The sequence below is a fragment of the Lycorma delicatula genome, chromosome 10, assembly GCF_047948215.1.
Source record: "Lycorma delicatula isolate Av1 chromosome 10, ASM4794821v1, whole genome shotgun sequence".
In the NCBI taxonomy this organism is placed as follows: Eukaryota; Metazoa; Arthropoda; class Insecta; order Hemiptera; family Fulgoridae; genus Lycorma; species Lycorma delicatula.
Window position 1 is genome coordinate 107,346,902 of NC_134464.1, and position 14,825 is coordinate 107,361,726.

Here is a 14,825-nt window from a genome sequence, read left to right on the forward strand (position 1 = left end):
CAATCACTGCTTGTTATTGCTATTGTAACAGTTGTTGTCATTATTGTAATTATTGTTATTATTACTGTTGTCGTTGTTTTCGGTAATGATTACGATTATGATTATTATTACACCGATAAACATAATTTTTCTTTCCTACATTCGATACATGGTCTTAATCTGTTGTGACGCTGAAAACAAATATGCACTCAGAATCTTTTTATCACCCAACCATTTTTGAAAAATTTTTTAATTTAAATTACAGGAATTTTTCATTTTTCAACATATAGTTAGCATTTTACGCTCCTATATTGTATTTTGTTAGCTCATTTTTATTGTTTTACCTTGTTAACATAATTTGTAAGTTATAAATAAATAATACTAGACAAAGAATCAAATCATATCATAGTCACATACAATGACATCATGTCTAATACTGAACAGTGAACCTTCATGGACAAGATTAATTATGTCTGTGCACGACAAAACGTGTAGCTGAAAACACAGCTGTGTTGTTTGTATTAAGCACTGGATTTAGGAATAAATAAATTTTTTTCAGTTGTATTGCTGTCTTAAATTTGTAAACAGTACAGTCTCATAATGCCTGAAAATTGTGTAAATGATGTGGATGCCTTTTGTTATGTATGTGGTGAATTTACTGTAAAATCAAATAGAAACAACATTACATTACATTAAAAAAGCATATCATATGTACTTTCAGTGTAAAATTGGTGATCAGGATAAGACGTGGGCTCCTCATATAGTATACGCTAATTGTTCTGTATATTTAAGAAAATGGCTGAAAGGTACACAGAAGGCTTTGCCATTTGGTGTACCTGTGGTTTGGCATGAACTAAAGGATTATGTAACCAACTGTTACATTTATCTGGAATTTCTAAAAAATCTAAACATACTGTAAAATATCTTTCATTGCAATCTGCAATCAGGCCTTTATCTCACAGTGAAATTATTCCAGTTCATGAGCCAACTGTGAATGTATGTTTCAAAAGCAGCGATGAAGAATCAGGCAGTACCGAAGAAGAAAACAATGATTTAGATTTTGAATTATCTTCCAATAAGCCACATCTTATATCAAAGGTGAATTAAATGACTTGTTTAGGGATTTAAATTTATCAAAAAAATCAAGCTGAACTGTTAGGATCAAAATTGCAATGTTTGAATTTACTTCAAAAAACTACAAAAACGTCAGGCTTTCGAAGCCGACAAAAAGAACTTTCTCACTACTTTATTGATGAAAATAATTTGGTTTATTGCACAAATACTGATGAGCTTATGTTGCACTTAGGACAAGTTCATAAACCTAAACCTGAGGACTTCTTCATACATTCATCCAAATATAGTGTACAAGTGGTTCTACTGCACAATGGTAACAAATATTCTTCCATACCAATCGCTTATGGAACTAATTTGAAAGTGACGTACAATGTGATGAAAGATGTTCTTGAAAAAATAAATTATAAAAAACATAGCTGGAACATATATGGTGATTTGAAAGTTACAGCTACTTTGTTAGGCATGCAGTTAGGCTATACTAAGTACATGTGATTTCTTTGTGAATGGAACAGCCAAGCTAGGGACAAACATTAAGTTACCAAAGAGTGGAAGAAACGAAACAACTTAACTCAAAATGGGATAAATACTATTCATGAGCCCTTTGTAGAACCCAAAAAAATATTTTGAAAAATAAAAACTAATGAAAAATTTTATAAAACTAATGAAGAACAATAGTCCCAGATTTTTGTACATCAGGCAGAAATTTCTGAATGTAAATGAAGGAAAAATTGAAGACGGAATATTTTCTACCAAGACATTTCAGTGATGGAAAGCTGCTATAAAGGGAAATTGAATACTAATATGCTAGCCGATTACTGTTGGACATTATTCGGGATGTGCCTGAGGCTATTTATAAAAGAAAAGCATCAGCGAAATCATTCAACACAGATGTAGCCATGCAAAATTATAAATTTTACAGATTTTAACTATATTTTCCCTTAATTTTTTTTGAAGCGTTATTTATTTAAAATTAGGAGTGATAGAAAAATTGTATTTACAGATCTGTAATGGATGCAAAAAAGCAATTCAATAAATGGTGTCACACTTAACATTAAAAAATATTAAAATTTTTTTTTTGTCTATCAGTGTTATTATTGTCATTTCTACTGATTTGTCTTATTTGATTTGTTTTATATTATTGAAACAATAAATGTAAAATTATATAAACATTCTTAAATTGTTAATCTCCCAAGAAAATGCAGAAGAAAAAAAATTGTCTTCCTATTAATAGGCAAATATGCACATTAAAAAAAGATTTATAAACAAGAAGTAAAATTAATAAAATTTACAACAGAATTAATAATAACAGAATTAATCAGTTGGTTGGGTGGTTAAATAAAAAAACTAATTTAAAGATTTAGAAAATTCTGAAAATTTGGAATAAATTGTTTTATAACATTTTATTTTAATTCAAGTTCACTACAATTAGATCATATAGCTGTAAATAATTAATCATACACTAAAAAAAATTAATACAGAAAATATTATTAAAAATATATTCAAAAAAAAATATTTTTATGAAGTGACAAAAACAAATACATGGAAATACTTCTAAGAGTACAACTCTTCAATTTTATTATTATGACCTGTGTTTATCCACTCTACTTCAATAAAAAAGTTAAATAAAAAGCAAAAGTAAAGCTTGGTGGCTAACCCTGGAGAATAAGTAATGCTGGTTTTGAAATGCAAAGCCACCTTTTAAGTAATTGCTTCTATGAAATAACTTTTTCAATAGAGGATAGAGCATTTTATATTTTTTTTTTATGAACACCTTAAAAAGACTATGTCTACATTTAGAATTTGTCTATCACATAGCACATGTATTGATATTTTCAATAAATAGATTATTATTTATAATATTAAAATTTAATGAACATTCATGTTACATTAAATTTACTAAATCACATCTATGAGGTATGAACAACTGGATATTGATACTGAAATTTGATATTCTATGAAACAATAAAATGCAGTTTTTATTTCTTAAATATTATTGATAGTTATCAAAATAATTTGCTTTAACATAAATTAAGATAAACAATAGTTCTTCATATATTAAAAAAACTGGTTATTCTTAATGCAGTAGGAATACTTAGCTGTTTATTCATTTATTTATCTACACAACATGAACAATCTGGTGCACAATAACAGTTACAATAATGATTTTAAATAGCATATAAAAAATGGCATATGTGAAGGATATTTGAACCTGAAATCTCTGAATGAAACCCAGTTATTTTTATCTACCGCAAAGATCAGAAATAATAATAATGTTACAATTACTGCGAATTCCATATTTCATAAAGAACAGTATGATTACAGAAAATACAGATTACAGAAATCAGATACAGAAATTACAGATTACAGAAAATAACTTACTGCAACACAGTAAGCTAAACTTAAAATATATTAATTCTATTAATTAATATTAAATATTTTTATTTATATTACAGGAAAACTAGAGTAAATATAGAGAATTTAATTAAATTCCTGCACATTTCATACAAATTTTGCATAAGATATCGCTTGTTTTGCTGTTAAGAAAAATCCACGAAAAATAAAAAAAGAGAATCTCTAGTTCATTTTACTCTTAAATAATTTATTAATTGTAATGAGAGTTGTCAGTTGATTTAGGCTTAGTTTAAACCCAACTAACATTGAATTTAAAAAGTATTCTAGAGATAATGCCTGCCTCATATCTTGTTTAGAAACAGATTTTTAGAACAATTTTTTCGTTCAGAAAAAATTATAAGACATAATTATACACAACCTGTTCCCCTGAAACTTCTCTGAAATTAAACTAAAATTTAGAAAATTGCCTGCCATAGTACCATAGTAACCTCTTTCAAATAGTTTCCTATTAATCACATATGAAATTCATAAAGTGAAGTGCACACAAGTATAACAGAAAGTGGAGCATCTCATTTTGGCTTGCCTTCTGCTGTTTATTATTATTTTTTTATTCCATTTCAATAATATTTTAATCACCTAAAAAATACAAAGGTCAAAATTTTGTTTTTCAATAAAAATATTAGGAAATCATAATATTAATATCAGGAAAATATTAGGAATAATTCTTTGTTCCTATCAAAATTTTTAAATCCTTTTTAACTACTGAATCTATAGATTGTTTTTAAAAATTCAAGCTTGTTTTTCTTATAAGGTTATGTAATTGCCCATTATCCAGTTAAATTTATAAAATTTGTTACAATATAAGTTATCACAAATTTAAAACACTTTTTGAATTTTTTTCTGGAGAAAGAGAAAATTATTCATATAGTTCCTTTATTCGATTTAAACTTCATCTTCCCATGCAAATAATACATCTCCATATAAGATTTTAGACCTTAACCCTACCTATCAAAGTGCTAATCAGGTTTTTATTTAATTTTCATTCAAATGTTTCAAATTTTCAATAGTTACATTAAAAAATTTAAAATTTTCCATCATTCAAATTATAATCTTAAATTTTTTTTAAGATCTACATTGAGTTTTAACTCTTTCAAATCTTGTAGGATGATATAAAAAAATTAATTAGATAAAAAGATTATCAACATGTAATTTTTTACTTCCATATCAATATTTGGGTCATTAATGAATTTTTTTTAGTTGAGTTTTTGCTGGGTGAAAAATGCTCTGGCGTTATCATCGCCCAAACACAATGTATTTGCTTTAAAAAAATAAATTTTAAAAATTTATGATTAAAAATAAAAACACTCTGAAAACAAAATATGTACTATTAATACAAAACCTAATAGAATACAAATTGAAAACAAAATAAAAACTTTAAAGTGGAAAGTTAAAAACAAATGAAAATATTAAAAACAAAGACAAAACAAAAACTTAGATTAAATGTTAATTTTTTTTTTTTTGAGTGAAAAACATTTTCATGTTACCATTGCCCAGAAAATAAAAATATGGAATATTAAAACAAAATATAAAATCTAATAAGACAACTACAAAATTAAAATAAAAATATAAAGCAGAAATCTAAAAACAAAATTAAAACTCGCACTAAAATATTAAAAACAAATTCAAAATAAAAAACAAACTAAAATGTTAAAACACAAAAACATATAACTACCGTACAAAAAAATTTAAGAACACTATTAAAGTTTGCAAAATAAAACTCGAAGAAATAAAATAACCAGTCCAAAACTTTTTTATGAAGTTTTCAAACACTAAGTTCCATAAAAGAGGCTCCAAGACAGAGCCCTGGGGAACTCCGCGAGTAACCTTGAACCGGGTCCGTGACCTCCCTGATGACAAATAAAAGAGTCAACCTTGAAAATAGTGTTGTACTATCCTCCTGAGATACCCTGCTACCTTTTTCTCTAACCTGATGGGTTAGGAAGTTCAAACCTTAACCATCATGTAATGAAGTTCTAGTTCATACAAAATGTAGTAAAATTATATACTGAAACGCAGCCTCCCCATCAAGACTTCTCCAATACAATCAATACAAATGAAATGTGGTGACTAAAAGTAATTTTTTACATGAATTTCAATAAAAGTATATTTTTTAATAGTATGATTTTTATTTTTCATAAAAGGATATCACCCTTTTATAAAGGAAATGTCAAATAAGTTAATTTTTATTTATACATCTATTCAAAATTTATAATGTTAATTTATTTTTTTATATTAGGTTAACATTTATTTTATATAATAAGTATAATAGTCAAAGATTAACAAATCTAAAAAAAAATTAAATGACTAAATCTGTTTAAAATTTATTTTTTTTTAAACCTAGGCTTTTAATACACCAAAAATTTCAGGGGATAAATCTCATATCCTTCAAAATTATATTATTAATTTATCAACAGTTTTTTGGGACAAAGACAATGTTCTAAAGGACAGACAGAAATTCATCTTACATTAAGCTTGTAGATATTTTTTACTGTTCTGCAGCTACAGTTATGATTACCAGTTAGTTATGATTATGATTTCTAACCATTTCAATATCCAATTCTGTCACACTGTAACTCTACAATTACTGCTTTTATAAATATTAAATAGATGTCAAATGAACTACAAAAGAATGACTAATTGCAGCACTTACCACTTACCAGGTGAGCAACTTAAAACTTCTATTACATACAAAACACAGTTACATGTAACATTTTATGAATGAAATGAAAAAAATAAAAAAGGCAATTAAATTAAATTCTGTATTTATATAAGCAATTTACAAGCATATTTAGCATATTTTTATAAAAGATGTTCGAAATGAGAATCCTGCACAGCGATGCACTTTTGTGCTCGGGTGATCATTTTAAGAATCACCTGAGAAAAACCTAGTTGGCAATGCTATTGATTTCTTGTTAAATTTTTGCCTTCAGTTCATCGATAGTAAGGGGATTTGATTTACAAACTATCCTTCAAATAGTCCCAAAGGAAATAAATCACAACTAGACAAATCCGGGGAACACAGACAACCTTCAAGCAAGAAACAACTTGTGCTATTAAATTGTTATGACACACTGCTCTGTCTTGTTGCAAGAACCCATATTATTCCTTTTTACAATCAAAAACACCATTCACTGATTTTCTCATTCTGAAATGGATGTTCAAACATCTGGTGAGGATTTTCAGTCACCCAGTACCTGGTGTTGTGTGAATTAACAAGTTCAGATAAATGAAACCTTGCCTCATCTGACATGAAATACAGCATTGGGTTTATCTGTTCATCAATAATGTCTTCAAGAAGCCAGTTTTAATAATTAAGGCATTTACACTTTGTCTGTTCTCTTGGGTTGTTACAGAGTTTTATACATTATATTTTGAAATTTAAAACATGAAAAGTCTTATGGCAAGATGTGTGTTTTACACCATTTTGTTATGATAACTTGCGTATTTACACTTTGTCTGTTCTCTTGGATTGTTACAGAGTTTTATACATTATATTTTGAAATTTAAAACATGAAAAGTCTTATGGCAAGATGTGTGTTTTACACCATTTTGTTATGATAACTTGCGTAAAAAGTTTTACTGGACTAGCAAAAATTTTACTTTCAATATCGGGTATAGCCTCTGGAGTCTTGACAGTTGGACACCTATTTCATTTTACATTTGAAATCAATCAATCGTATGGCACATTTTTAACCAAATCAAATATGCTATTCTATAGTGAGAAAATGGCATTTGGAAAATTTTCTATGAATATTTGATATGTTTCTTGAAAAGATCCAAAACGCATATAAGTTTCTAATAAAGTAACTCTTCCGATCAAATAAAGCATCTTTAAAAACATTCCTACAAAGAATGAATTTATACTGTACTGAAGCATAAAAAATTTACAACTGATAGTACCAGCATTCAAGTTTATTCTCAAATAACTGCAGTTTGGTTCGGTTTTAAGTTGCTCACCCAGTATATGCTGAAGTTGTTTTCCAATTTAATTCACTCAATAGGTAATAAATAAAACAGCTTCAAAGAGGTTTTAAAAAACATGTACAAAATAGGGTTCTACAACAAATTGTATGTTTTAAATAATGATAGTTAAAATTGTTAAACTTAATTATTAAATTAAGTAAATTTTAAAAGAATATTAATTCCACAGACATTAAAAGTGTTGAGTTTTCATAGTCTAAAGCTCCCCTTTTCTCAGTTATGAAAACCTGAGCTTTTAAGATATTATTTAGTGTTAATTATTTATTGTAAAAGCAATTATCAATCAAGAAAAACCCTACATTAAAAATTATAGTTTTTCACTTCCTCAAAATTCATAATAATAATTTTTTTAATGCTTTCAAAAGACCAATTAACATAATCATGAGAAAACCAGCACTGCAGTCCTTACGTGTTATCAGCAACATACCAATAGTGAGAAAAATATCAATGCATCAAAGATTGATTGACATAAAGTTCTTCAAAAATTTAATGATTATTTTTTAATCAGTTTTATTAAAATTATATTCAACTGAGAAAATAATACAAAAAAATTCTTCCACAGTTCTGCACAAAAAGACAAGACTTTTCATTTCTGTCACCCTCACTACTTTGCAAACAGAAATACAGATTTTCAGAGTATAACATATATTACAAACATTCGATTAACAAGTGCAGTAGACCCTATACACAAGCATCATGTCTCAACATTCACCACTGCAACTCATGCATAAGTGTGTATGAAAAATACACAAATACACAGTCATAATTTGAGGTTGAGTAACAAATTGAGTAAATTTGATTAATTTTACAGATTATTGGTCCTTGTCCCCTTCAACATACTACCCTTTCCTAGTCACACACTTTTTACATCAGTGTTTCCACTTCACGAAGCTGTCCTAGATAACTTTGAAATGGCCATTAAAGTCCATGACGAATTTGCTTTAATGTCATCAATAGTTACAAAACAGTGTCTCTTTTAATCACTATATAAACTTTTGTAAATAAGAAAAAAATCACAAGAAGCCAGGTCTGGCAAGTAGAGAAGACAGTCATCTGATTTTTGGCACAAAACTGATGAATTGACAAAGCTGAGTGCGTGAGCTCATTATCAAAGTGAAGTTATCACAAGTTGTCTTGCCACAACTCTTGTCTCTTTTTCTGGATTTTTTACATAACCATTGTAAAACACCATGACAGTACTCACAGTTCACCGTTTCATCTTGAGGCAAGAATTTAAGATCCACAATTCCATTAAAATTGAAAAAACAGACAATCACTTTGACATCGTATCAAGACAATCCAATGTTAATGCCATTGGATTAGCAAAGTGCCAATCCATTGTGATGACTGATCTTTTATCTCAATGTCATAACTGTAAACCCAGCTTTCATTTCCTGTTATGATCCTTTGAGTGAATGTTTCATCATCACTGGCTTGTTCAAGAAGTTGCTGACAATCATCCACTCAACTTTCTTTCTGCTGTTCAGTCATCAAACACTGAACAAACTTCCCTGCAACTCGATACATGTTCAATTTTTCAGTCAAAATGTCATGGCATGATCCAACTGAAATGCAAGTTCTTTGACAATCAATCAACAATTTGCATACACCAAATCATTCATTCACTGAACGTGGGTGTCATCAGTTGAAGTCAAAGATCATCCTCGACGGTCATCTTCAACTGACTGACGACCACTTTTAAATTGTGAAAACCATTCAAAACGTTGCGTACAACCCAGAGCATCGTCTCTGTAAGCTTGTTTCAAAAGTTGCATTATTTCTGTAAAAGTTTTCAAGTTTCATGCAAAATTTTACATTGTATTGTTGCTCTTGAAAATCACACATTACAAAACTCGCTACTAATACTAATAATACTGTAACACAGTCAAATAACAATAACACAAAAACTAAATAAGATAACAATCCAAGAACATGTGGTTATAGAGGAGGTTATGCGGAACACAATATTGCTAACTGCATGCCACTATTTCCTCTTAACGTGAAATTAAAAATTTTCGGTTATTTTCTGAACAAACCTTGTAGGTCTCAAAACCATATCTGCAGTCGTTTTTGAGAAATCTGGGATGAAAACCAATAGATTGGGGTAAAAACCCTGCTTTTATGCTTGATCTACAATAACTTTATTAAATGAGAAATATAAAAAACACTTTTTGCCAAAACTTAAAGAGAATATAATTTTGAACAAAAATTTAAGTTTTTAATAAAATTTAATTAGTTCAAAAAATTTTAACATAAAATATAAATGAATAAGTGATATGATATGATTTATTGCAAGTTTACGATGTTTTTTTAAATACATATATAAATATAATGCAGCTGATGATGCGAATTAAGTTCGTGAAAGCGCTTCTGCTTATGTAATGAAATAAGGTAAGTCATCCTTTTTCAATTATTCTGTAGCTGGGTTGATCTATTACATATAAATTTTATATATATAAGTAAATAAACGAATTTATACTTTAATAGGTGCTAACATCACTTATGAGAAAAGATGGATTTATATATTATTAAGTAAATATATACCAAAATATACTTTAGCTGTAGTTCTATCACATAATTATATTTTATTACCTCAATATTTCCCCATAAATTCTTTAACTATTGGTCAGAGACAGAAATAGAAGTAGTTTTAGTACAACCTAAGAGATATCTACTTTTCAAATTTCATTAGGTTATGGAACAATCTTAAAGTATTAAATAAACTTAAAGTAAACAAATTAAAATTACCTTGTTGAAACAGAGTTACTAGTCACAGCAGAAGATGATGGTGAAGGTGAATTTGATAATGATGATATTGATGAAGTTGCTACAGAAGATGGCCTCATTTCATTTGCTAACCCAGTTGCTAAACCTTTATTAATACCAGGTGGTATCGGTATGCTATAAACAACATTCATGACTTGCTGCTGTTGTTGATGATTTAAATTAGTGTTTTTCATCTCATCTACAACAGAGTCGATAACATTTTCCCCGCCTTCACCCGCCGACCTTCTACTAACTAGATTATTAACAGAATTACCTATTTTATTAATAAGAGATGGTGCCGATGACGTTGCTTGTGATGATAAATAATTAACAGTAAATTTAGTGTTATATGGTAATGTTTGATATTTTGGATCTAATTTACTCGCACCAAATTCTGGTATTATCTCTGATGTAGTGGTAGACACCATAATCGGAACACCAGTTATCACATCACTTGATGAATTAATACATAATTTTTCTTCTTTGATTTTTAAATTATTATTATCATTATTATTATCAAGTTGGTAATTCTGATTATTTGTTGATGTCGGCACAACTGAAGTAGACGTAGAGGATGATAAACTATTCTTTCTCATTTTTATTGTAAAATCATCATGCAATGTTTGATCTTGCACAGCTGTTTCAGATACAGTCGTATTATTTTGTAAACGACGGTTTTGGTTTTGATCAGGTTTCACCTGGTATGCATTATGCCTGGCTGGTATAACCGGTATATGATCTATTGGTTTCGATGATGGGACATGATGGTATGGCTCAACTGCTGCAATGTTCCCTCGTGTTCCTGGAGACGAACCATGTTGTTGCGAATGGTGTGAAACTGATGACCTAAACAAAAATAAACATTTACATATAATAATTATTCATAGTAAATTATAATTTCAGTAAATCATATTTGAAAACCATTGGTTGAACTGTTATACAAATTAATCTACCGGTGTAAAAATATAATAATTATGCTAGCTCTGGAGTAGAGAATTATTTGTTGGGCCATGGTCACTGCAACAATACAGAATTAAATAGTCACATTCCCTTCCTGAAGATGAACTTACCTATTACCTACCCTTAGGCTGAACTATTAGCATTTCAAAGCTAATGCTATTTTTACAATATAACTGGAACAATTTTTGTTGCTGGTCTCTTAAATTTAAAAACACATCCTGACCTAGATACTAATTTAAGCATCAGAACTCTATTAACTCTACAATTCTGAATATCAGGTCACTGCTGCTAACAAATCTCAAATGAAATAATCCACAGCACATATCTGAGCTTCTGAGCCGATCAGAAGAAAAGCAGTGAACCAAATCAATTTATTCTCAAATAAGATTTATTAATTATAAAACTGAATATAAATCTCTGTTTCTATATTTCTTAACATATAAGAAAAAATTACTTTCTCAATATCTGCATTTCATTTTTTTACTTTAATTTTTATTCTGCTTCATTATGGTTAAATCTTCCTGATCCAGCCAAAATTTTGTTAATTTTTTTTACAATATACTCACACATTTATGTTCTGGGTAATTAACAGTATATAATGTAATTTAAATGAATATAAAGATTTATTTTTCATGATAAGATAAAAAAGATCAACTTCAAGAAACTTTTTTATATCAGAGGTATCAGGCTTCTTTTTTAATTAAATGCAACATAAATAATAATTAACAGTGCTCTATCAAATAACAACATAAAAATATATTGAAATACCAAAAATAAGTTAAAAATAATTTCTAAATATCAAAATGTAATATAGTTAATTAGTACCAAAAACATTTAGACATTCTACCTACATGCAATTAATATATTATTTCTTGAAGAATGACAACACAAGAAAAGGATGCATAAATAACATTGTAATAATTCAACAGAAAATATAACTGTTTGAAACTCAATTATGTACTAATAATACTACTAATTCACAAGCACCTCTTGATAACACATTTATTAATGTTAAACTTATATTAGGAATTGGAGAAGGTTTTAACTTTTTTGGAGGGAGAAGGGGAGATCAGACATCATATTAGCTTCTAATGAAAAGTAGAATAATCATTGAAACAGTAAAAAATTAGAAAAATTAATGAATTCTGAATTTCAAGTAGGTATGCCATTTTGAATTTTTTTTAACTTTGTAATTGTATAATTTGCAATAACATCACTTTTACTTTTTCTTAGTTTTCTCTTCATGTAAAAATAAATATAACTCATAGAGATACATATTGAAAATGACTCATTTTCATAGGAATTAAACAGGGGACAACACACATGTTGTTTAAGCTACAGCTGTTTATTCAATGTGTTGTAGTAGCACTAGCTTTAATCCCAGATGTAAGTGCGCTGTATGCATTGCGTATGATTTTAATCATTTGTCACTGTTTGATGAGCCAATTAGGTAATACTTCACAATTTTACTCTGTTTATGTCAGGATTAGTACTAAGAATAAATAAGAATTAAAAAAATAATTAACTTAGAGTTATCAATATAATAACTGTGTATATTTCTTATGAAAATGTAACAATGATAACAGGGTTCCATCAATTTTTAGTTTATTTAAAGGTCTGAATCTTTTCTGTGGCTAGAAAACATTTAAGAAAAAACAAGTAAGTAAAAAGTTATTAAATTTAATTTAATTTATAGAAACTAAAAATGATTATTCTGCATTATATAAAAACCCAAATAATAAAAAAAAAAGATTAATAGTAATGTCATAGTTATTGTTTTTATTAATGCTTATAAAACAATTACACTTTAAACAGTCATCTCAAACCAAAAGTTTGATCGTTTTAATTGTGTCAGCCAAATACTGTATACATAGACATTAGAGGTTCAAAAAGATAATACTGCTTGCTAAATAAAATTAGACAGAAAATGTGCATGGAGGTTAACACTTTCATAAACAAATGAAAGTACTTATAAATACGAATATAAATATTCTCATACATGAAAACATTCTCTAATTGTCACTCATACCTGATATAAAATGTACTATAATACCATATACATATACCTCAGAAACTCACTATGCTTTAATTAAACCCTAGATAATGTTATCAAAATTATTATTTTATAAAATAACAATTAGCGCAATGAACAAATTATTTGTTTTCATAATATAACTAGCATTAATTATTAGAATATATAAATGTAAATTATTATGTCATTTAATCATGGAAATTCTAACCTGAGATGTTGTTGATGGTTAATTTGCGAGGCAAGCTGTTGATTTAACAATCGTTTACGATGCAACCTATCTTGAAGTTCAGCTATACGTTTATCAATGCTAACCATTTCTTCTTGTCTTTGTGATAATGCTTCTCTTTGTTGACTTAGACGTGCATTCTGTTGTTCATTTAATTTATTTCGATACTAAAAAAAAAAATTATTTTAATATAATTTTTTATTATAATAATTAACAATACAATAATACAATCCAATTCTAAGAGCTCAATTACAATTGTTGTATGACTAAAGTGGCAGTTTTTTTTAAATGATATATTCCATAAGAAGAATGTAAATTCCCCTTTATTAAATAGCTGCTACCTCTCCATAATCAGTGAGTCAACCTAAAAAAAACAAGATAGGCAGTTGTTTCAAATTATTAAAATAATATATAGTTCAAATGTTTAATAAGCTTATCACAGCAGCCCCTTCCTGAAGAAAAATATATCCAGAAGAATAATCTATACAATACTTCATATGGAATTTGTAATTTCTTTTAAAACTTTAATACTCAAATAACTAAATCAGATTAGCCAACATCATAAAGATGAAGAATGCACAAGTTTAAAAACAAATTTAAAAAATACAAATGTATTTAAATTATTCTCATAATTTAGTTATTCCCTTATATTAAATTGGTTCCAATAGGTCTCATTCGTTTTGACAATTTTCAGTAAACAATACTATAGACAGATTTAAATAATAAAAAAAGAAAGAACACAAATGAAGACATATGTATAAATAAAGTATGTATAGCATATGTATAAATAAAAAAATGAATAAAAAGAATGACTGAGAATTAAGAATAAAAAACCTATCAACTTATATAACAGAAAAAATTTGAATCATTAACAAGCTATTGGTTTAAAAATTGAAAGTATCTTCGATTACACACATGTCCACATGTGTACTCACATAACACAAACAAAAGTGCTCCTGACAGTTCAATATTTTCTTGCATTTTAAGGATTGCATCTACAATAATACCAAATGAGATTTGGCTTGGTTAAAAGAAGTCTAATTAATAATTTTATTTTATTTAATAAAAATTTTAATCATTCAGTAAAGCTTTAAATATAAATAATTTGTAGTACACAAGTTTAGTGTTAATTTTTCTCAAATATAAACAGTCCTCAACATTTTCCCATAACCAAGTCAAATTTTTCCCACAACTTAAGATTTGTCGCAAACATGTATGAAAAAAAAAAATGTAATAATACTGCAATGCAAAAACTTAATTACATAAACTTAATTACATGCTTTATAAGTACGGGACAGAACTTTATATATTCTTACAATGCCAATAGTGAACAAATTAATAACACTTGCACATTATGAAATGCTGATCATTTTTTAAGCAGGTATTTGCATTTCT

The 14,825-nt window shown here is 27.7% G+C and overlaps 1 protein-coding gene across 5 annotated transcripts in view; it reads right to left on the reverse strand.

The window, feature by feature from the left end:
* Positions 1-14,825, reverse strand: part of ASPP (Ankyrin-repeat, SH3-domain, and Proline-rich-region containing Protein) — a 1,120,014-nt gene that overhangs the window by 38,887 nt on the left and 1,066,302 nt on the right. For all 5 annotated transcript variants that reach the window (XM_075377013.1, XM_075377010.1, XM_075377015.1 and 2 more), the window contains 2 exons: positions 13,413-13,597; positions 10,195-11,058 (listed from right to left, as the gene is read on the reverse strand). In XM_075377013.1, coding sequence (XP_075233128.1) covers positions 10,195-11,058; positions 13,413-13,597 — 1,049 coding nt within the window. The remainder of the gene's footprint in view (positions 1-10,194; positions 11,059-13,412; positions 13,598-14,825) is intronic.